This window comes from Colobus angolensis, unplaced genomic scaffold (assembly GCF_000951035.1).
Source record: "Colobus angolensis palliatus isolate OR3802 unplaced genomic scaffold, Cang.pa_1.0 Scaffold247, whole genome shotgun sequence".
In the NCBI taxonomy this organism is placed as follows: Eukaryota; Metazoa; Chordata; class Mammalia; order Primates; family Cercopithecidae; genus Colobus; species Colobus angolensis.
The window spans coordinates 2218770-2244459 of NW_012115677.1; the positions used below are offsets into that span (position 1 = coordinate 2218770).

The following is a 25690-nucleotide window of genomic DNA, read 5'->3' on the forward strand; positions in this document are numbered from 1 at the left end:
AAAAAAAAAAGAGTTTAAAGAAGTTGCCTCTGGCGAGGGGAAAATTTAAAAACTAGGGGTGAAATACCATGGATAACTTCTATTTTTGTAATAAACTTAATAAATACAAAAGGGAAGGACACAGAAGAAGAACAGTATATATTGATACCTGTTATGAAAACTAAGCTTACCTGGAGAAACTGTGTGAATTCTGTGTAGTTAAGATGCTTCTTCCGGTTATGCCCAAAATGCAGTCGGATAAATTCACAGTCCCAGTTAAAAGGGATATGATGATGAATAATAGTCTGCCCAAAAATTTCTTTGACATTTTCTTAAAAGGGAAAACAAAAGTAAATCAATTACATCTGGAATAAGTATTTTAACCCACTGCAATGTTCCTACAGAAAAAAATTAAGAGAAGTTTTAAAAGTCAGTATTATCTGCTTCTATTAAAATAACTGCAATGTTTTTTTGTGCCCAGAAACCATGCACAGGAACACAATTGATATAAAAAAATATAATTTTACACTTAAGATTATGTACCATTGCATATAAGGCCATGAGATTCTGAATTTCTCTTTATTTAATTTTAATTAGAAAGTGATTTCTATCTCACATTATAAATGGCTGCTACTTTACATCCTGTACAAAATCAATAGTGTTTTCCCAGTTCCTCAAGGAGTCGAATTAAACCCTTTATCAGAAGCATGAATACCTAAATTACAGTATAATGCAATATTTGTCATACTAAGTATGGTTTGATTGAGGCTTGATTATTACATTCACACTAGCCTGAATGTCTATTGAAGATAGGTATAAGAAAAACTACCAAAAGCGTATCATTAGCTCAGCAGCAAGCACCTTATTAAAAGCTTCTGATATTGTTAAAAATATGGTCTTGACACAAAGCTTCGAAATCCCCATAAAATCCATGATTATTAGTCTGAACTATTAAAATATTTTAAGATAAGTTAAATTAGTGATTCACTTTTAAATAAAGAGTTAAATACAGTACACTAATTTTTAGATAGGAACTAGTCGCACTGTGTAACATACACCCAAAACCCTCTGACAGTTTGTCTTCATGCACTAACAACGTCATTTACATTCTTACAGAGATCTATACTTACAATAAAAGTCAATTCACAAATGACTGGTACTTTAACAAGCATAGACTGGATAAACTAATTTAGAAGCTCATGCCAAAAAAAAAAAAAAAAAATCATGAACGAAGTTAAGAAAGCAGGAAGCCTGTTTTACTGATGTCTTAAGAACAAAATTATTTTCAAATTTCAGCCAATTTTATTAGTGAAAGGGTTTTGCCATCAATAGCTATCAGTTATACTACAGAATCAGTAAATACATGTTTAAGGTTTTATAATCTCCAACTATGCTATTTTCTCTAATTTCTGCAAATTATTTAAAGAAGATACTGATCTCATATTATTGTAAATGGTTTAATGGATTCCCTTTAGTTTTATATACATACACTTTTTCTTTATAAAAGCATTACTATTGGGATAGGGGAATGTAAGAATTCTGAACTGAACATTCTACCAGCCTAGAGTCAATATAATAGCTCTGAATAGATTGCAGCAATCAGCAAAGTTGGAAGAAGGCATTGGATGTCACTGGGGAGATGGGATTCTCATCTTTTCTTTCAAATGGAATGCAGGATTCATTTCCTCCCTAAGTAGGGACAAATACTTCAGAGTTTTCAAATAGGTCAAGCATTTTCACCTTACATAAATACAAATTTAAAAAGCGAAGAATTAACCCAATAGCAATTTGTGGGATCCTGGTTTCGAACCAACACAAAAGATGATCCTTAAATCTATGTGAAACTTCCAAGTTGTAAAAGATGTTAAAGTTTATAAAACAATTAAAATAATAAAGATAGCAGAAAATATTCAGGGCTACAAATATTGTAGCAGATCATTAAAGATTTTTAGGATCTAACTTAATTAGCTGTTTCTAGTCCCAAATTAATTAATTTATTACTTTTAAGGTCTAACAAAAAGAAGTGTTTCATCTTCAAGTTAAAAAAATTAAAAATGGAAAGCAAATTAGAACAAATTACTACATTTATTTAATTAAGTAACATTACAATTATTAAAGGGAATAGTTATTTCATGGTAACCTTTTAAAGGTTATTTCAAAAGTTAAAATACAATTATTTCATAATAAATGTATATATTTCTACCTAGATAATTTTTATATAATGGTAGAATGAAATTGAATCCCTTTTATATAATAAGAAAATATTAGAACTTCAAATGCGAAACTATATAAAATAAAGTCCAAAATGCAAAAGCATCCAAGCTAAGAAAATTTAACTATAAAAAATTTTTTGGCTGGGCACAGTGGCTCATACCTGTAATGCCAGCACTTTGGGAGGCCAAGGCAGGCAGACCACGAGGTCAGGAGTTGGAGACCAACCTGGCCCCCATGGTGAAACTCTGCCTCTACTAAAAATACAAAAATTAGCCAGGCATGGTGGCGCACACCTGTAGTCCCATCTACTCAGGAGGCTGAGGCAGAACTGCTTGAACCCAGGAGGCGGAGATTGCAGTCAGCCGAGATTATGCCACTGCACTCCAGCCTGGGTGACACAGCAAGGCTCTGTCACATAACAGAAACAAACAAACAAAAATTATTTCTATTATCACAAAAAAGATATTTATGAACTAAATTTATAATGTATAATTTACATCTGGAAAATATCTCTGTAATAAAAACTTTAGATATCCTATTTCATAAACTTCTTAGCCATCTCTAAATAAGATCTTAGAATGTCTCCGAAACAATCAAAATGATGGACTAAATTAGTCATAGTCATCTCCCCAAATACAGAAGTGTCATTTTCCATGAGTATTTGGACATTTTCTACTTCTCCCAAAGTGATCACTTGAGAGTTTTGTATACGGTTTTGTTATGATCACTATTACATGCTGTGGTTTATTTACCCTGATACTTTTAGGGTTTTTTTAAGCCACATCATGGACTACTATAATTACTAGAACTAGTAAGATTACAAACCTACTTTGGCACTTCTGGAAATGTGTTCTACTTCTCTTCTGTTATTATTGTTTCTACTACCAAGTGCCTGAGGCTGATTCAGATACACAGACATAATTACTAAAACTATTGTTTTCAAGTCCAATTCATAAATTGCCACTTTACTTTTATCAGAATGTGATAAATAAAATTATATAAAAGCTCCAGAACTGGAGAGCTTATACTTGTATGAGGTAATAACTCAAACAACTGGTGTTTTTGTTACCCAGCTTTATCAGATCCTGCATGACATGAAAGGGAACACCAATAGTCTCAAATACATCAAATACATCTAACTGAAACTGCATAGCAAGTTCCACCCACCCCCAGAGAGAATCCCATCTTTCCAGTGGCAAACAAGGATCTTTTTTGCCATGTTTAAGAATGCTATTTCTGTAGCATAGTTCTGGCCTGGAAGAAAGGGAAATGACAGTCACAACTTATTGGCAGCAAAATCACGATATAGTATTTTATACTAGGTTGGCATAGCTAAGAGAACCAGGAATCCATTAGTTTTCTGACATATAGGGAACAATAGACAACTTTTTCACTTCCTGCAGAGCATGGGCTTATGAAAGGGATGGTTTATACTTCCATTGAAAAGGGAACTGGGGCCAGATACAAAAGTAGCCTGTCATTATGTTCTCTTTGCTCAAAGGAGAGGAGCACAATGATTTGTCAGGAGAGTAGGTAATGGTGACAACTGTGATTAAGTAAAAATGTTCACAGATGTGTAACATTAGTCAGTTTAGCTGTATCAGTCACTTATGATGACTGGACTAGATGAAATACACATTAAATCATATATATTATGTACATATGTCTTAACAGAGGTTTTAATTTCCCCAGCAGCCCATACTGTGTCTCCCCATCTCATCCACCCTCATCCCTCCCCTGGTTCTTATGGGCACTTCCTACTGGTCTTGTTCACCTTTCTGCAGTACAAAATTACCTCTGACCGGGGCTGGCACTCTTCTCCAAGACTGCCACCATGCCTGTTCCATGAATGAGCCTGGAAGGAGCTGCTGTACCAACGGTGTGGCCAGAGAACTCCTCCTGTAGGTATACAAGCCATCAGCCCTGTGACACAGCCCACCTACCATCAGCCCAATGACATCCTTATTCCAAGGATTCCAGCCCAGCATGAGCCACTACAACCAACTTATAGGCTTGAGACCAGACATTCTTATTGTCAGGGGGAATAGTTCCTCAGTAGCTGAGTTTCACCTGCACAGTTCTTAAAGTGAAGTCAGAGAGGTTTTTAGGACTCCCACCATGAATGGTGAATATCCTTGTATATAGTTGAACAAAAACAATGTTGAGGCTTGTAGAAGTGAGTTTTTCAGTGAAGGAAAAATTGGGAGGAAAGAGGAGGCACAACTGGGAGCCAAAAAAGAAAACAAAGGAAAACAAACAGCAACAACAAAAAGACCAACAACAGGAACTTGTAGAGGAAGTCCCAACCAACATGGCATGCAGACTCAGTCCCAGACTTCTGGGTTCTACTCTCAGATGGTCATTAGTTTTCTGAATGACCTCCTGTTTCTCTGAGAGAAAGTATTTCTATTAGCCCTTTACCTACCTCTAGAAGGGACTACTGCATAGTCAATAGAGTAGTCCTGCTGTCAAATATATGTAAAGGTCTATTTCTCAGGAAAGATGAGTTCATATTTAAAGACTATCTATCGGTTGGGCGTGGTGGCTCATGCCTGTAATCCCAGCACTTTGGGAGGCCAAGGCAGGGGGATCACCTGAGGTTAGAAGTTTGAGATCAGCTTGGCCAACATGGTTAAACCCTGTCTCTACTAAAAATACAAAAAATTAGTCAGGCACATGCCTGTAGTCCAGCTACGCGGGAAGCTGAGGCAGGAGGATCACTAGAACCCGGGAGGTGGAGATTGCAGTGAGCCAAGATCACACCACTGCACTCCACCCTGGGCGACACAGCAAGACTCTGTCTCAAAATAAATACATACATACATACATACATACTATTATTATTGAAGCTAGATGCTTCAACAGTCTATCATCAAATAGCATAAAAACTAATAACAATCCATCTTTTTTTAATCTTGAACTCTTAAGCTACTCTAATAGCCTTGAGTACTAAAAAAAAAGCAAAACCCAAAAAACTTCTCTGCAATATCCAAAAACAACACAAAGAAAAAAATATCAAAAATTCTTCCTGATTTAATCTGAATACTCAGGTGAAGCTCTACTTCTTACCAAATTAAAGTACATATTTATTATCATAGAATTTTCATTTCTTTTTATGAAAGTCTTTCTCTGTCACGCAGGCTGAAGTCAGTGGTGTCATCTTTTTTTTTTTTTTGAGACAGAGTTTTGCTCTGTCGCCCAGGCTGGAGTGTAGTGGCACAATCTCAGCTCACTGTAACCTCAGCCTCCCGGGTTCATGCCATTCTCCTGCCTCAGCCTCCCGAGTAGCTGGGACTACAGGCGTCCGCCACCACACCTGGCTAATTTTTTTGTATTTTTAGTAGAGACAGGGTTTCACCCTATTAGCCAGGATGGTCTCGATCTCCTGACCTCATGATCAGCCCACCTTGGCCTCCCAAAGTGCTGGGATTACAGGCGTGAGCCACTGCGCCTGGCCCAGTGGTGTGATCCTGGCTCACTGCAACCTCTGCCTCCAAGTTCAAGAGATTATCCCACCTCAGCCTCCCAAGTAGCCAGGGTTATAGGGGCACACCACCATAACTGGCTAATTTTTTTGTATTTTTAGTAAAGACCGGGTTCTACCATGTTGCCCAGGCTGGTCTTGAACTCGTGGCATCAAGTGATCCTCCTGCCTCGGCCTCACAAGGTACTGGGATTACAGGCATGAGCCACCATGCCTGGCCACCATAGAATTCCTTTATTTTTTTTAGACAGAGTCTCACTGTGTCACCCAGGCTGGAATGCAGTGGCATGATCTTGGCTCACTACAGCCTCTGCCTCCCAGATTCAAGCAATTCTCCTGCCTCAGCCTCCCAAGTAGCTGAGATTACAGGCGCATGCCACCACACTCAGCTAATTTTCGTATTTTTGCTAGAGACAGGGTTTCACCATGTTGGCCATGCTGGGTTTTTTGTTTTTTGTTTTCTTTTTTGAGACGGAATCTTGCTATGTCGCCTAGGCTGCAGTGCAGTGGCCTGATCTCGGCTCACTGCAACCTCCGCCTCTTGGGTTCAAACAATTCTCCTGCCTCAGCCTCCCAAGTAGCTAGGATTACAGGCATATACCACCATGCCTGGCTAATTTTTTTGTATTTTTAGGACAGACGGGGTTTCACCATATTGGCCAGGCTGGTCTCAAACTCTTGATCTTGTGATCCGCTTGCCTCAGCCTCCCAAAGTGCTGGGATTACAGGCATGAGCCACTGCACCCAGCCCAGCCAGGCTGGTCTTGAACTCCTGACCTCAGGTGATCCTACTACCTCAGCCTCCCAAAGTGCTGGGATTACAGGCATGAGCCACTGTACCCGGCCACCACAGAATTTCATATTATTCCATGTCTATAGCTTTGCTTCCAGTGAGAAAGGGTACATTTTTCATAACTACACTTCTATCTCCTGGCTCTTTAAAATAATAACAGAGGTTGTGCCTAACCCACCCCAACTTATTCTCTCCTTCAGGGAAAAACAGCCTATTTCAGGGGCAGAAATGGAACACATTTTTATTTGCTATATGTATTAACGGTCAAACATAGTACTACATTTAAAGGAATCTCTGCTTTCTGAGGTTTCTTCAGTAAGAGGGTGAGGATGTGTCCGTGGAAAAGCTTACTTTGAAGAGTATCCATCCCTAGGCAAACACCAAATTTGGAACACAATGTTGATTTTAATAGAGAACTCAGAACATATAACATGTTTCATACTCATTTTATTAGTAAATAGACAACAGTTTGTTGTGGGTTTTTTGTTTGTTTGTTTTTGTTTTTTTTTTTTTGGAGGCAGAGTTGCACTCTTTCACCCAGGCTGGAGTGCAGTGGCGCAATCTCAGCTCACTGCAACCTCCGGCTTCTGGTTGCAAGCTACTTTCCTGCCTCAGCCTCCCACGTAGCTGGGATTACAGGCACCCACCACCACGCCTGGCTAATTTTTGTATTTTTGGTAGAGACGGGGTTTCACCATGTTGGCCAGGCTGGTCTCAAACTCCTGACCTTGTGATCTGCCCACCTTGGCCTCCCAAAGTGCTGAGATTACAGGCGTGAGCCACCGCACCTGGCCCCTTTAAAAAAAAAAAAAAAAAAGATTAAATCTTTAGTAAGGCAATAGGCCTTTTGGTTTCACTCTGGTCCCCCAGGCTAGAGTGTAATGGCACAATCTCAACTCATTGCACCCTTTACTTCCCAGGCTCAAGCTATCCTCCTGCCTCAGCCTCCTGAGTAGCTGGGACTACAGGCATGCGCCACCATGCCCGGCTAATTTTTGTGTTTTTAGTAGAGATGGGGTTTCACTATGTCACCCGTGCTGGTCTGGAACTCTTGGGCTCAAGTAGTCTGCCCACTTTGGCCTCCCAAACTGCTGGGATTACAGACATGAGCCACCGCGCCCGGCCTTTTTTTTAACTTGGATTTTAAATGCACGGCAGCTACTGACAACACAATGTAGTATAACTGCTTATCTAGGTTACCTGAATCTAATAGTACTGAACAGGATCTCCAGTACACTTGTGGATAATGGTGAGACCAAGGCAAACTTACACTGTAGCTAGCACACACCAGTCATGCAATGGACTCTACAAGGCTCATGCCACCTGGCAGTAACAGATATAGAAGCCATTAAGTAATTATCCACAGCATGCATTAGAAGTTTTATTAAAGAAACATCAAAGAGGAAACAATTAACTAATATTTTATTCACTCTTAAAAAAACTCCAGAACCCTTTCCTAAGCTTTCACATTCTGAAACGGATTTCCAAGGCCTCAATCTAAGGCTTCTCCCCAGAGCAGAGGTATCTTTAACAACAAAAAACCTCATATAAGCACTCAAGTAAATGTTCAATATTACTACTTCTATAAATACTTGCAAAGATGCACACAGTTTAAGTATATAATTTGATGTGTATAAAATTATATCTAAAAAAAGCATAAATGAGAATATATAGGAAGTACAGAGATAACATTATCATCATAGTCTAGAAGAGATGCTGATGGCATAACAGGTTTTCTCCCCTTCCTTACACTTTGCATCTAATATTGTCTTCCAACTTTCTCTCGTGTGCACAAGAGAAAACTATAAATAGCTCCAAACTAGAAAACAGAAGGCCATTTGGTGGAAAAGGATTTAACTCTATTTAGAATTGATCTAAAATTTCCTTTTATCTAAACATGTGCCTATAAATACATAAGCACAATTCATTTTATTAAGTGGGTACAAACATGAAAACTGACCTTCACCCCAGATCCAAAATCCTATAAAAATAAACTCCAAGTTAATTATTTCCTTATGTAGAAATTCTGTAGTCTTGAATATGGCATGAAATAAGCAGGCCCTAGAAATCTTGTTAAATGGCATTTAACAAGATTTCAATATTTTTCTTCTTAAAAATATGAAAGGAAACTTTCTTTTATTATTTCTCTCATTCTACTTAAGAAAATTTGTCTCTCTCAAAGTGGATCCTTAAAACTAGGAAGGCAGGGACAGAAGGTAAAATGGTCAAAGTCCTTAGGAAATAGGTGAGCACCATCAAGAGAGCCAACCAGCTAGCCAGGGAACCCAGAACAGAAACAGGGTACAGCTTTAAAAAAATTTTTTTTAATTTTTAGAGACTGGGTATCACTATGTTGTGCAAGCTGGCCTCAATCTCTGGGCTCAAGAGATCCTCCCATTTCAGTCTCCCAAGGAGCTGAAATCACTCCTTTGGGAGCTGAGACTACAGGTATGCACCACCGTACCTGGCTTCATCTTTTTCTTATTCCATAATAATATTCCTGTCTCTAGATTATGGAGGAAAAGAATGAAAGCAAGATTCTTGAGGGCTCATATGTTCTTCAGTTTATACCTGGTACTATAAAAACTAAAACTGATTTGTGTTTAATCCTAACTATATTTCTAAAAATTCTAACTCATAAATAATAGTCTGAAAGAAAAACAGAAGACCTATAAAAAGCTAAAGTTGGCTGGGCACAGTGGCTCACATCTGTAATTTCAGCACTTTGGGAGACCGAGGTGGGTAGATCACCTGAGGTCAGGAGTTTGAGACTGGCCAGCCTGACCAACATGGGCAAAGCCCCATCTCTACTAAAAATACAAAAATTAGCCAGGCATGGTGACGGGCACCTGTACTCCCAGGTACTTGGGAAGCTGAAGCAGGAGAATCGCTTAAACCCAGGAGGCAGAGGTTGTAGTGAGCCAAGATAGCGCCACTGCATTCCAGCCTGGGTGACAGAGTGAGGCTCCACCTCCAAAAAAAAAAAAAAAAAGAAAACTAAAGTTGAGATCTAATAACTACAAGCTTTCATTTACATTAAATAAGGCATATATAAACTTAGCTACTTCCTACACTCATTTTAATCTGTTTATCAACAATGGCATGTGTCTTTATTATTAAGTTGGTCTTGACAGTCTGTTGGATGAAGTGACTTGAGTTACTAATTTTATAATAATAGAAACTAGGAAAAGTAATTAATGGAGGAGACACAAAGAACCATGATATTAAGGTAGAGGGACAAAAATTAGAATTTGATTGTGAGATCTAATTCTTAATGCACACAGGATATAAGCACAGGGCACTCTCACTAACTCAGACATCTGAATCAAGTTATTTTCCAAGCATTTCTGCATCACATTTGTGAGATATGTGAGCATGTGTGATACCTACTGAAAATGGAAAACGCAGCATTACTAGTAGTACATGGTTAATGCTGAATGAGATGATGGAGGTTTTGTGCCTTAAACTACAGAACCTAGGTGTTTCTGAGGAAAGTCAACATTCTTCAGGAGGCAAGATGGCTGAAGCTTGCTCCAAAGGAGGAGGATGCCAAGATTTATATGCAAAAATCTAAATAACTGCATAGCGGGCCAGGCGCGGTGGCTCAGGACTGTAATCCCAGCACTTTGGTAGGCCGAGACAGGCGGATCATGAGGTCAAGAGTTCGAGACTAGCCTGGCCCACATGGTAAAACCCCGTCTCTAATAAGAATACAAAAATTAGCTGGGCATGGTGACACATGCCTGTAATCCCAGCCACTCAGAAGGCTGAGGCAGGAGAATCACTTGAACCCGGGAGGCAGAGGTTGCAGTGAGCCAAGTTCACGCCACTGCAATCCAGCCTGGGCGACAGAGCAAGACTCCGTCTCAAAACAAACAAACAAACAAACAAACAAAAACAAAACAAAAACTCTGCATAGCATTTTCTTGGAAAGTCTTCTCATACAGAAGATAGTTGAGTCAATGGGCAGAAGGAAGAAGAAAACAATCAATGCCAAACTAGAAAATGTGTCCACCAAAATTACAGTCAAGGCACTACTGGTCCTTCTGATTGAACAAGTGTTTAGTGCCATAGCTCAGGGAAAGTCTGATTTTTCAAGGGTATTTCTACAAATATCCATGCCAATTCACACTATAAAAGGGGGCTTAAGTTTAATTTTGCAAGATGAAAAATTTCTGGAGATCTCTTTCACAACAATGTGAATATACTTAATACTACTAAACTGTACATTTAAAATGGTTAAGACAGTAAATTTTATCTTATGTGTTTTTTGCCACAATAAAAACAATTCAAATATTTTTAAAAGGTGGGGACAGTACTCAAGGTCATTGAACTACAACATGGTTTTTATTTAAAAAATTGTTCCAAGAAAAATTAGCCAATACTTTTACTAAACATATACTAATTTCTGTAAAAAAGTGTCTTTAATATATAGTTACAAATAAAAATCCTAGTGTATACACCTGTGAAACATCAACAATGTGTTAGACTATGCGTCTACTAGAGGATTTAAATAAATTTCTACATCCAAGTCAGATGGCAATTTTAATATTCTAGCCTCTTTCCTAAAACTGAAATCTAAAATTCAGGTTCAGAGAACACTAATTTTGCCTTGATATACTCCTTCAGTTCCATTCTTGGTGTTACAATGACATAGCAGCAATTTTCCAAGGATGCTACAAGAGAAGCTCTGACTGAACTCCCTATCTAAAAATCACTTAAAGAATGAGAAAATTGTTTCAAGTTGTTCAAAATCTACCTCGTAAGGAATTTTGCCCAGGCTGGCCCAGAACAAGAAAATCTTACACCATTTATTTTAGGAATGTGAAAGTGTCAGTGACTCAATGAGCTAAAGCAACAGCATTCCTACACTTTCTCATCTTTGGCAACAGTTTAATGCTTTGAAAAAATAAAGCCATCTTTATCCGCATAAATCCTTTTAGGAAACTCAATTGTGGATCAGGTCCTAAATAAGCAGTAATCTATGTTTAGTTACTAGATTTAGCAATTGAAGACTGGACCAGCATCATTAACTTATCACTTATAATCTTCTTTTTCCCTTACCAAATGTCACCTCTCCATTTCCACTCTTGTCAAACAACTGGAAAGCCACTATGAACATGGAATCTGGAGCACATAAAACAGATTCAAATGCCAAAAACTCTTGATAGGAGATCAACCTGGAATAAAATATAAAATGTCATTGGCTGGTGAAGAAAGGGAAAGCATCAGGCATTTAATCTGCCTTTACTATATGAACTGTAGCTCAGGGTAACCAATTAATTGATAAAGGGTAGTTTCTTTTTATAGAGGTACTTCAGATAAGGAAGGGAGAATTAGAATATTACACTTTTGTAAGTCCCTAGCAAATTAATGAAACTGGGCAATAATCAATAGCTCCTAACATCATGAAAAGAGAGAGAACCAGGCAAAATATAATTAAACCTGAATCTGATCAAGTCTCTGGATCAGTTTCTCAACCTCAGTACTGCTGACATTTTAAGTTAGATAATTCTTTGCTGTGCAGGTTTCCTGTGCTTTGTAGCATGTTTAGCAGCAACCCTGGCCTCTAGCCACTAGAGGCCAATAGCATCCCCAAGTTGTGACCAGTGTGACCAGCAAAAATGTCTCCAGACATTGCCAAATATCCCCTGGAGAGCAAAATCACCCCTGCTGAGAGCCACTGCTCTACAACTAGTCATTGATTTACAGAAAATACAACGAACAAAGGAACATATTCACCACCACCACATAAATGCAGACTGTAGGAAATGACAGAAGAAACATTCCATAGTTGCTGAAAAATAATTTTTAATGAAGCTATGAAGAGGATTCTTCTTTTTTAAGGGGCCATGCTAATCTCTGTATCATTCCAATTTTATTACATGTGCTGCTGAGGCAAGCACAGGGAATCTCAATCTTAAAAGACCTAACAGATATAACAATGAATCAAAATATACATCCTTATTTGGATTCCAATTTAAACAAAGTAAAAAAAAAAGTTTTTTAATTTATAAGACAATTTGGGAAATGGAAATACCAACATAACACAAATGCTTGATGATATTAAGAAATCAATGTTTTTAGGAGGTTTTTTTGGTTGTTGTTAAGCACTCTTATGTTTTAGAGATACACAGTGAGACATCTGCAAATGAAATACGTCATCTAGAATTTACTTCAAAATAATCGAGAGGATGGAGAAGAGATGGAGATATAAAAAAACAAATAATTATTTGGGTAATGATTAAAAGTAGGTGAACTTACATTATTCTCCGTGTTATACATGTTTGAAATATTACTAATAAAAACTTTGGCCAGGCACAGAAGCTCACATCTGTAATCCCAGCATTTTGGGAGGATGAGGCAGGAGGACTGCTTGAGTACAGGAGTTTAAGACCAACCTGGGCAACATAGGGAGACTCCATCTCTACAAAAAGTAAAAATAAAAAATTAGCTGGGCATGGTGGCACTCACCTGTAATCCCAACAACTCAGGAGGCTGAGGTGGAAGGTTTGCTTGTGCCAAGGAAGTAGAGGCTGTAATAAGCCAAGATCATGCCACTGTACTCCAGCCTGGGTGACAGAGCAGACTCTATCTCAGCAAATAAATTAATTAAACTAAAATAAAACGTTTAGAGGCAGGGCACAGTGGCTCACGCCTGTAATCCCAGCACTTTGGGAGGCTGAGGCAGGCAGATCACTTGAGCTCAGGAGTTCAAGAGCAGCCTAAGCAATATGGTGAAACCCCATCTCTAAAAAAAATACAAAAATTAGCCAGCCGTGGTGGTGTGCACCTGTAGTGCCAACTACTTGGAGGCTGAAGTGGGAGGGCAGTTTAAGCCCAGGAGGCAGAGGTTGCAGTGAGCCGAGATCATGCCACTGTATTCCAGCCTGGGTAACAGAGCCAGACCCTGTTTCAAAAAAATTTGTTTTAATTTTTTAAAAATAAAAATGTTAAAAGGAAAAATTAAAACAAAAACGGTGGGAGCCAGGTGCAATGTCCTGCACCTGTAGTTCCAGCTACTCAGAAGGATGAGGCATGAGGATCACTTGAGCCCAGGAGTTCAAGGCTGTAGCATGCAATGCTGGTGCCTGTGAATAGCCGTTGCGCTCCAGCCTGGGTAACAGAGTGAGACCCATTTCAAAACAAAACAAAACTTAACAAAAAGTGGGAGAAACTCATATGTTGGGTTTCTAGAACTTAACGTGTCCTATCATACTCAAGGTTATAAAATTAACCAGTGGTCAAAACTACACAGAAATTGCCTTCAGTGACCTTACAAAGCCAGCATATGCTAGATCTTTCACAGCAAGCTTGCTACAAAGATTCCATACCATCTTGCTGCTCATTAGTAGTGAGTGTCCAAGTAACAGCATTATAAAAATGTGTCTCATATGCACACAGATCTGCATACTGGTCTTCAATGAAGTATTTTCCTATGAAACTCATCTTTCCTTGATTGTCCAGTGTTAATTATTCTATATATTTCAAAATGTGTTAATTGACACAAGGATTTCCTATAGTATATCTTTCATGCGATTTCTGTTTGAGGAAGAAAAAAACAGACTGGCCAATAATTTTAAAAATAAAAAATAGGCTGATTATGGGTTTTCTTTAAAAAGGCATAACATACTGGTTTTTTACAAAATAGCATCAAGACATAAAAAATACACCTACCCTGAAATACAGAATATGTAGCTTTAAAACAAATTTCATGCTCAGTAGTAAAACCAATATAAAAATATAAAACCTTATAAATATAAAACCTTCTCATAAATATAAAACCTTCTATATTTACGAGAAGAGGCCAAAAACTTCTTCCTTAACTAGCAAAGGTCACAAACTATTAGCTGGCAGACTGAATTTGGTCCAAAGATGTGTTTTCTTTGGCATGAAAAGTACTATTTTTTAGTTGCATTAGTTGACGTTAAGAAATCACAAGATTTCCCATAAATACTCAATTTTTTCTGGTTTATTTTGATAAACTGCAAGTGTAAACAACACTAGGTTTCTGGTCCCAAGTAGCACCAGCCCCTTGAAGACAAGCAGTCTTTTTCCTTCAGAAAAGCAACCAAACAGGGCTCATCAGTCATATATCTACCTTGTGGATTTGAGACTCTTGTCACATAGGTTTCCAATTAAGTAGCCCTTTGTTTAAAATAGAAAGTCTATGGAATTTACTAAATTATCTACATTTTGTCTGCCAGCATATTCAAAAGTCAAATCATATATTCATGCAACTGTTGAGCCAGAAGGACCCTTAGAAAGGCAAACGTTAAGTGATCTTCCTCAAAGACATTCAGCAAATCAGTGAGGCTACCTGAAGACTCCTAACTCCTGCCTTCAATTTGGTGTTCTTCCATTACTGTGTATCTCCTAACCCTCTCCCAATTTTAAAATTATAATTGAAAACCAGAAAGGGTATCTGGCATTAGTAAGCAGACCATTATTATAAGAAGCTCTTGGGGTAATACTCAGCCATCCCTCAAAACTCAGTTACCTTCAGATATATTCAGATCTATATCATATGAGATATATATTCAGATGTATCATGAAAATACACAAACACACCAACACCAACAACTTAAAAATTAGTCAAAAATCAGCCTGTTATGGTGACACATGCCTGTAGTCCTAGTTACTCAGGAGGCTAAGGCAAGAGGATCACTTGGGCCGACAAGTTCAAGGCTGCAATGAGCTGTGATTGTGCCACTGCACTTCAGCCTGGGTGACAGAGTGAGACTCTCTCTCTAAAAAATAAATAAATAAAAAATAAATCAACTGAGTACATTATTCAGCCTTAAAAAGGAATGAAATTCTGACATATGCTACAACATAGATGTGCCTTGAAAACATTATGCTAAGTGAAAGAAGGCAGACACAAAAGGACAAATATTGCATTATTCCACATATGTGAGGTAACTAAAATAGCAGCAATAAGAAGTGGAGTACTGGTTATCAGAGGCTGGTTGGAGTGGAAGGAAAGAGAATGGGAAGTCATTATGTAATGGGTATGGGGTTTCAGTATGGAATGATAAAAACGTTCTGCAAATGGATATGATAATTTTTTTTTTTTTTGAGACGGAGTTTTGCTCTTGTTGCCCAAGCTGGAGTGCAATGGCACGATCTCGGCTCACTGCAACCTCCGCCTCCTGGGTTCAGGCGATTCTCCTGCCTCAGCCTCCCCAGTAGCTGGGATTACAGGTGTGTGCCACCACACCCAGCTAATTTTTGTATTTTTAGTAGAAACGGGGTTTCACCATGTTAACCATGGCTGATTTTGAACTCCTAACCTCAGGTGATCCGCCCACCCCGGCCTCCCAAATTGCTGGGATTACAGCCATGAGCTACTGTGCCTGGCCTTGGATACGATAATAGTTGCATAACAATGTGAATGTACTTAAAGCCACTGAACTGTCCACTTAGAAATGATTAAAATGGTAAATGTTACGTATATTTTAACACGATTAAAAAAAGTCATTTGAGGTTACCTAGGTGTGTACATTTGTCAAAGTTCAGCAAATACACCTTCGAGATTCACATTTTCTTACTGTGTGTGAGTCTTACATTTAAAGAAAAACACTCAAAGGCTGGGCATGGTGACTCACACCTGTAATCCAGCACTTTGGGAGGCTGAGGCGGGTGGATCACTTGAGATCAGGAGACCAGCCTGGCCAACACGGTGAAACCCCGTCTCTACTAAAAATTCAAAGAAAAATTAGCCTGGCATAGTGGCGCATGCCTGTAATCCCAGCTATTTGGGTGGCTGAGGTATGAGAATTGCTTGAACCCAGGAGGCGGAGGTTTCAGGGAGCCGAGATGGTACCACTACACTCCAGCCTGGGTGACAGAGACACACTGTGTCTCAAAACAAACAACAACAACAAAAAACCCTCAAAACATATATTAAACACTAGTAAATAATGTGCATGCTAAAATATTTAAGACCTGTATCAATGTCTGCACTTTACTCTGAAATGTATAAAAAAAATAAGATGGACTGATGGAAGGATAGAGGGATGGATGAATATATGAGAAAGCAAGAATAGTTAGATGTTAATAGTAGAATCTGGCCAGCTGCAGTGGCTCATGCCTGTAATCCCAGCACTTGGGAAGGTCAAGGGAGGAGGACTGCTTAAGCCCAAAAGTTCAAGAACAGCCTAAGCAACATAGAAAGACCCTATCTCTACAAAAAATACCAAAATAAATAAAAATTAGCTGTGCATGAGGCAGGCACCTGTGGTCCCAACTATTTGGGAGGCTGAGGTAGGAGGATCATTTGAGCTCAGGAGGTGAGGCTGCAGTAAGCCATGATCACGCCACTGCATTCCAGCCTGAGCAACAGAGTGGGACCCTGTCTCAAAAATAATAATAATAATAATTAATAATAATAAATATAATCTGTGGTAGTCTAGATGGTAGATATATGGGTGTTCACTATAAAATTCTTTCAACTTTCTTGAATGCTTGAAAATTTTCATAATAAAATGTTGGGAGGAATGAGAGAAAAACAGGCCATTTGACAGTCTCTCTGACACTCTCCTCTATTTTAAGCCTACAGTCATTATATACTTACTGCATTACAATGCAACAATATTTTTCTGAAAACAAGAAATAGTTTGCAATGCTTAAAGCAAGCATGTTTCAGAATTTTATTTATTTATTTATTTTAAGAAACAAGGTCTCAATCTGTCTCCCAGCTTGAGAGCAATGGCGCAATCAGAGCTCACTGGAACCTGGAACTCCTGGGTTCAGGTGATCCTCCTGTTTCAGCCTTCTGAGTAGCTGGGACTACAGACAAGCACCATGATGCTCGGTTAATTTTTAAATGTTTTTGTATAGATGGGGTTTTGCTATGTTACCCAGGTTAGTTTTGAACTCCTAGCCCCAGGAGATCCTCCTGCCTTGGCCTCCCAAAGTGCTGGGATCATAGGCGTAAACCACCATGCCTGGCTCCAGAATATTTTTAAGGCTCCTTTTCCCTTTATCCTGCCATGGATTCCTTTATTGCTAGAAGGGCCCAATCAAGACTTTAATAGAACATATGCAAACCACAAGCTACTAACTGTTGAGTGAAGAAACTACTGATTAGTTCACACTCTATCCGTTTTTCTTGTAATGGGGATAAGGAGGTACTTTCACTTTTTACCATATTACCCCATTGTCTGACATTTTAGAAAGAACATGTACTCATTTTATAACTTTGAAAAATATATTTTCTGAATTTGGTGTGTTTTTTAAAAATTTTCTACGAAGCCCCTTTTCAATTTAGTAAATAGGAACTAATAAAATGACAAAATATTAATATGTTAATTTTACAATTTTTAAAACAATCAAGATTTCTGCATAAAAAGTTTCTCTATATTCCTGTGTAACATAAAGGAAAACACTTGGGGGAAAAACTAGTAGAAAAGAAAACTAGTTTTCTACATCACAGGAGAACAGAACCTCCAGATAAAATTCTGACTAGGACTAAATATAGAAACTATGGTTCTACAAGTTACAATTTCAAGCAAGCAACTGTCTAAATATTTTAGATTAGATCACACAATTACACTCTCTGAGATCTGTATTAAATGCATAAAATCATTTTGCTTTTCATTATATACCAGAACTTCAAAATTTAAGCCACAATCCCACAAATAATATTTGGCTACCAGCTTTTACTTTTAGACAACTGATTGTGCTATTTATAATATATAATGCTGTACTGTATGTTACACGGCTTTCTACAGCAAGCACCCATATCCAAACATTCCTACTTATTTTACTATCTAGTGGGGGAAAGGAGATGTGGAACAAGAGAGAAGGAACAGTTAACATCCTAGAAAACATGGGGGAAGGATTGCAGAGCACAAAAGAGCATGTTTCAACCACTCCTAGACCAGCTTTTCTCACACACTCAACCAAATCACTTGAACTTGTCTATACTAGTTCCACTTATTCAGACTTGGTCTTGAGTGGTTATAAGCAATATTATATGTTGCCATTTCACGTAACATATCTATAGGACTCATCATCAAAAAACTACCATAGAACCAAGGAACACATTTTGGAGCAGGAAACAATGTACCAAGTAAGCTATTCTAATATTTCATCACTGCCCTGGGTTAAGGGGTACAAAACAGAAAGAGGGAGAAAAAAGAATATCTTTTTTCTTTTTTGTTAAGACAGAGTCTCACATTTTGTCCCTCAGGCTGGAGTGCAGTGGCTCAGTTATAGCTCACAGCAGCCACAAACACTTGGGCTCAATCAATCCTCCTGCCTCATTCTCCCAAGTAGCTAAGGCTACAGGCACACGCTACCATACTTGGCTAATTTTTTTCTTTAATTTTGTAGAGATGGGGTTTCACCATGTTGTCCAAGCCGGTCTCAAACTCCTGGCCTCAGGCGATCCTCCCGCGTCAGCCTCCCAAAGTGCTGAGATTACAGGTGTGAGCAACTGTGCTCAGCCGAGAATATATTTTTAAAAAGATGATTATAAGAAGAAAAATGGGCTGGGTGCAGTGGCTCATCATGCCTGTAATCGCAGCTCTTTGGGAGGTCGAGGCAGATGGATCACAAGGTCAGTAGTTCGAGACAAGCCTGGCCAAATGGTGAAACCTCGTCTCTACTAAAAATACAAAAGTTAGCCGGGCATGGTGGCATGCACCTATAATCCCAGCTACTTGGGAGGCTGAGGCAGGAGAATCACTTGAACCCAGAAGGCAGAGGTTGCAGTGAGCTGAGATCACACCACTGCACTCCAGCCTGGGTGTTAGAGTGAGACTCTGTCTCCGACAAAAAAAAGAGAGAGAAAAGAAAATGTCCTACTTTAACAATGCAACTCAGCCTAGGAGAACCATATGAAGCCTCAAAGAAGATACACTACTGAGACAGAATAGAGCAGACAGTCACAAAAGGAAACATCTGAAAATATATGGATATTCTGAAATCAGGTCTTAGACCAAATTATTAATAATAAATACTCTGATAATTTCTAAAATAGCTAAATATATGTTTATTAATTTTGAAGAAGGAATTCTGATAGGTATAATTAATTTTCATATGCTTTATTGTCTAATCACTGTTGAAAGATCCTGTGATTGAATGATCCACAGTGATTTATCAGCTGACATATTTTGAGTAGAACTAAAATGTATACAAGTTCCCCAATACCTGCCATTTATAAATGATATAAAATCTTTCCAAAACAAACATTTATTGAACACATAGTAAATTTCACACACTGTGCAAGGTTCTACGGGACAATAAAACTGAATACATTACTAATCTTGAACTCAAAGAACTTAGACACCAATCTTTCTACTTTAACTATTACAATAGCCACCTAAATTGATTCTATTGCATATTGAGTCTTGTCCCATTCCAACCTACCATTTCTAAAATCTGTTTACATCTGTGGCAATGGAAATAATTTTTAGACTACTTACTGCCTAGTTTTCAAAGGTTGTCACATAAGCACCTCAACAGGAAGGAGAAAGAGCCTAGGCCCTGGAGGCCTGGAGATGTAGATTGAAACTGCCATAACAAGCCAAAATTTTCTTTATCTAATTCATACAAGTATTACATTCACTCCATAATACAGCCATATATGATTTTAACACAAATAATGATTGCTTTTCTCCCCTTAGTTGAGTAACACTCTAGCAAGATGCCCCTTGTTATTTCTGTGTTTTCGCACACCCATACACTAGCAGGCCAAAAATACCTGCAGGACAGAGTCAAAAGCCTTCAGCCACTCCAACTACATTTCCCCCAGCAACAAAGCAATGCCACGCCACAGCCCCATCAAAGTACTTGCAACACAACTCTCCTCCATTGCCATTCACTAATGCGCACACACGCGTGCGCACACACACGTGCCCCTTAATGTTTCATGCCATTCCTGTTCCCTTTCCTGGAATTCTTGTCCCTACTTATCCAACTACTAACAAGCTTGTACTCATCCTGCCAGATTTCACTCAAGTATCACCTCTTCTGTGATGCTGTCCTGACCACACAAAACAGTTAACCATGCTTTCTTGGGTTACCTCTGCACCTCTCCTATAGCTATGACAGCACCTCATTTGTTTAGTCATTTTCTTTTTTTTGTTTGTTTTGTTTTGTTTTCTTTTGTTTGTTTTGTTTTGTTTTTTTGTGGAGTCTCGCTCTGTCGCCCGGACTGGAGTGCAGTGGCCAGATCTCAGCTCACTGCAAGCTCCGCCTCCTGGGTTTACGCCATTCTGCTGCCTCAGCCTCCCGAGTGGCTGGGACTACAGGCACCCGCCACCTCGCCCGGCTAGTTTTTGTATTTTTAGTAGAGACGGGGTTTCACCATGTTAGCCAGGATGGTCTCGATCTCATGACCTCGTGATCCGCCCGTCTCGGCCTCCCAAAGTGCTGGGGTTACAGGCTTGAGCCACCGCGCCCGGCCTGTTTAGTCATTTTCTTTCTCACTAAGCTAGTACCTTCTTTTGAAGGCCAGAAGCCTCATTTAATTTATGTTTGTATTTGTAAGGCCCAACAGTGTCTGACAAACAATGGCTATTCAATTAATGTTTGCCAAATAAACAGAGAGATAAATGACTAAATATCACTCCCTAAACTCTCCCGTAATTTATTTTTCATCATAGTACTTATAGCCTTCTAACAAACCATAATTCACTTATTATCGTTTTGTGGCTTTTTCACTGATATATTAATAATCCCAGCACGAAGAACAGTACCTGAGGCATAGTAGGCACTCAATATCTATTGAATGAATGAAAGAAATATACTTGGTTATTTGGAACTCATTCTGCTCAGATTATTCAACATAAAATGTGGCTTTTCCCGTGAAATATTTTTTCGAAAAAAAGAAATGTCTGTACCCTTGATAATCACAGTAAATAACACCATTTTTATAAACTTTGAATAAAATACATAGTTTAATTATACAACTAGTATATATCATTTTTTAAAGGCTGGGCATAGTAGCTCACACCCCTAATCCCAGCAGTTTGGAAGGCCAGGGCAGGCAGATCACTTGAGGTCAGGAGTTCGAGATCAGTCTGGCCAACACGGTGAAACCCTGTCTCTCCTAAAAATACAAAAATCAGCCAGGTGTGGCAGTGCATGCCTGTAATCCCAGCTACTTGGGGTCTGAGGCAGGAGAATCACTTGAACCCAGGAGGTGGAGGTTGCAGTGAGCTGAGATCACGCCACTGTACTCCAGCCGGGGCAACAGAACAAGGCTCCATCTCAAAACAAAACAAAACAAAACAAAACAAAACAAACAAACAAAAATATATATATATATATATATTTCTTTAATGTAGACCAAAACAAAACAAAACATAGATCTCCAGTTAGTGTGGTTTAAAAATTATTGGCTCAGAATTTGACCTATAAAGTAGAATACTTACTTGCCTGGTATCTTCATTCTTTTCAACATAAAGCTTCCCATTATTTTTCCAAAAAAATTTTTTTGAATTTTTCGTAATGATTTCTGTATCCCAAAAGTATAATAATAATATATTTATTTTAAATACATATTTTCTAATTACTAATGAGTAAACTGGTAATTACTAATTACATGTTTACTAATATTAAAATTCTAGATACTCATAGGTAAGCCTGTGGGTTTTTTTAATTTTTATTTTTTTTTATTTTTGAGATGGAGTTTTGCTCGTCGCCCAGGCTGAAGTGCAATAGCTCAATCTCAGCTCACCACAATCTCCACCTCCCAGGTTCAAGCGATTCTCCTCCCTCAGCCTCCCGAGTAGTTGGGATCACAGGCATGGGCCACCATGCCTGGCTAATTTTGTATTTTAGTAGAGATAGGGTTTCTCCATGTTGGTCAGGTTAGTCTCGAACTCCCGACCTCAGTTGATCTGCCTGCCTCGGCCTCCTAAAGTGCTGGGATTACAGGCGTGAGCCACCGCGCCCGGCCAGTTTTTTAAATTTTTAACAATATATTCCAGAACATTAGTTTTCAGAAAATGCATGAAGATACTTACCCATCCTTGGTTTGATCAGCTACTCCTGCCAAGAGCTGCACGATCTTTGGGTTACTATTTGGATCATTATACAGTCCAAGATAGCGCTGAACAAAGTCTTCTGGAGTCATGTAATGCTCTCCATCAACCTCAGTACTGGCATACTAAAAAAACAAATAAATAATGTATACTGAAAAATTATCCAATATCATTTTATATCCAATAGATGTTTTGTGAAAAGGTAAATTAAAGGCCAGTATTAAAATCAAAATAAAGATAATAAATGCAGAATTTTTCTCTGGATACTGAAAAATCAAATATTCAGAGTCTGATTTTAAAACATTTTACAGTACTAACATATGCACAACATGTATGAACCCTGAAAACTTTATGATAAGTGAAAGAAGCCAGACACTAAAGGCCATGTAGTATGTGACACTATTGATGTGGCATGTCCACAATAGGCAAGACCATAGAATCAGAAAGCAGAATATTGGTTGCCAGGAGCTGAAAGGAGAGGGGGAATGGGAGTTAACTGCTTATTAGGTATCAGATTTCTCTTTGGGGATGATGAAAATGTTCTGGAATTAGATAGTGGTAACATCATACAACATTGTAAATATACTTTAAAAAAAAACACTGAATTGTATACTTTAAAATGGTTAAAATGGTGAATTTTATGTTATGTGAATTTTATCTCAATTAAAAATACATATATTGGTGAGATAAAAGATATGAAAAGACTAAGAAAAGTGAAAGGGCAGCCAGGACCTGAAAGTGACTCCCAGGGGCTCCCCGTCTACAAGAGCACCAGGGAGACATGTAACCTGTCACACCTTCGAAGTGAAATGAATGAAAACGGAATAACAAACAAGACCTTTCATCATATCAAGTTCTAGCAGCTGGAAATAGGAAATAAATTAAAATATTCTTTGACATTAGAAATTTTTACATCAATAATTTTTTAAAATAAAGTAATAATAATATTTGCATCAAAGAAACTCATTAAAGTGCTTTATATACTATGGGATAACCAGACATGAACAACCAAAGCTCTTCTCCTTGAGTTGCATCAGACTGATCATTACTTCAGTCAATCAACAAAGCAGTAAGATCAGAACTGAAGAATACAAGGCCTCACAAAATGTCAAGCATGAAAAATTAAAACTAATATCTACACCAGGGCCTGGCCCATCATTGTTAAATTGCAGAACATCCAAATGAAGTGAAAATTCTACAAGTTTTCAGAGAGAAAAACCAGGTCACATATAAAGAATCATGAATCAAGGGCATCATGCTCCTCAACAGCCCTGCTTTTTTTCCCTCAGCACCTCTTTCTGACATACTTTATATTTTACTTATGTTTATTGTCTATCTCCCAATTAGAATGTGTCACAAGGGAAAGAATCTTTGTCTAATTTGTTTACTGATATATCCCAAACGCCAAGAATGATGCCTGGCTTACAGTAGGCACTCAGTAAATATTTGGCAAATGAATGAATTGGTAATAGGTACACAAATAACTAGGCAAATCAAAAGTTTGGTAATTTTTAACTATGAGAAATTATTTTTATTGTACAAAAATAGAAAATATCATAATCTATGACTTGGCTCAAAATAAACAGTATTTATAGTCATAATATTATAGATATCAAATGTTAATTTAATAAAAATTATAAATAGGACACGTGCAGTGGCTCACACCTGTAATCCCAGCACTTGGGGAGGCCAAGGTGGATGACTGCTTGAGCCCAGGAGTTCAAGACCAGCCTGGACAACATGGCAAAACTCCATCTCTACAAAAATACACAAATTAGCTGGGCATGATGTCATGTGCCTGTAGTCCTAACTACTCAGGAGGCTGAGGTGGGAGGATTGGTTGAGCCTGGGAGGTGGAGGTTTCAGTGAGCAGAGATCATGCCACTGTACTCCAGCCTGGGCAACAGAGCAAGACCCTGTCTTGGAAGAAAAAATTATAAATATACTGAGAGGAATGTGAGAGGAAATAGTATAAGGAAGCTAGGACCTCAGCTACTGTAACAGAAAGTCAAAAATGTCTAGACATATCAATATAGAAATGTGAAAGGAAATACCAAAAGAAATAGCTAAGAGAGTTACAAGTGGTTGCTTCTGGGAAACAAGATGGGGAAGAAGAATCAGGGCAAATGATTGTTGGTTTGCTTTCTGGTCAAGTATTGCAAGTGTCTCCATTTGTGGATCTGACTAAACAAAGCCACCTGTTCTTTCAATAAGAAAAGAGTTAGCCCAGGCACAGTGGCTCACACCTGTAATTCCAGTACTTCAGGAGGCCAAGGCAGGAGGATCCCTTGAGCTCAGGAGTTCCAGCCTGGGCAACATGGAGAGACCAGGTCTCTACAAAAAATTCAAAAAGTAGCTGGGCATGGTGGTGCACACCTGTAGTCCCAGCTATGCAGGATTCTGAGGAGGGAGGATCACTGGAACTTGGGAGGTCGAAACTACAGTGAGCCATGATTGTGCCACCACACTCCAGTCTGAGTGACAGAGCAAGACCCTGTCCAAAAGAATGAAAAACAAACAAAAAATGCCACAGAGACTACCACCACAAGTGCTATATCAGCCTACATAAGAAGTAGCCCAGTGGCCAGGTGCAGTGGTTCATGCCTGTAATCCCAACACTTTGGGAGGCCAAGGCGGCCAGACCACTTGAAGTCAAGAGTTTGAGACCAGACTGAACAACATGGTGAAATGCCATCTCTACTAAAAATACAAAAATTACCCAAGCGTGGTGGCCTGTGCCTTTAGTCCCATCTACTCAGGAGACTGAGAGGAATGGGAGAATCACTTAATTTGTATTTTTAGTAGAGACTGGTTTCACCATGTTAGGTCAGGATGGTCTCGATCTCCTGACCTCGTCATCCACCCGCCTCGGCCTCCCAAAGTGCTGGGATTACAGGTGTCAGCCACCATGCCGGGCCCTCACCTGTATCTTTGTAATAGCCACTTCTTAGTCTCCCTGTCCCAAGTTAGTTCCTCTCTCCTCCACTCACCTTTCATGTTGCCATCAGGGATAGCACAGATCAGATTATGTCTCTCCTTTCTTCTAAAACTTTTAGTATTGTTCCATGGCTTGCAGAATAAAGTTCAGACTCTTCTGGTTAGCATTCAAAGTATTTGAGAGGTGGGAGAATCACTCGAACCTGGGAGGCGGAGGTTGCAGTGAGCCAAGATTGCACCACTGCACTCCAGCTTGGGAGACAGAGCAAGACCCTGTCTCAAAAA

General features: G+C 38.8%; 1 protein-coding gene across 2 annotated transcripts in view; it reads right to left on the bottom strand.

The window, feature by feature from the left end:
* The window catches only part of SLC25A12 (solute carrier family 25 (aspartate/glutamate carrier), member 12), a 125419-nt gene that overhangs the window by 73437 nt on the left and 26292 nt on the right, over positions 1–25690 (bottom strand). Inside the window, exons 3-5 of one of the 2 annotated variants that reach the window (XM_011945947.1) lie at positions 22451–22593; positions 11535–11650; positions 171–310 (exon numbers count right to left, since the gene is read on the bottom strand). In XM_011945947.1, coding sequence (XP_011801337.1) covers positions 171–310; positions 11535–11650; positions 22451–22593 — 399 coding nt within the window. The remainder of the gene's footprint in view (positions 1–170; positions 311–11534; positions 11651–22450; positions 22594–25690) is intronic. The other variant, XM_011945948.1, reaches the window with a different exon arrangement.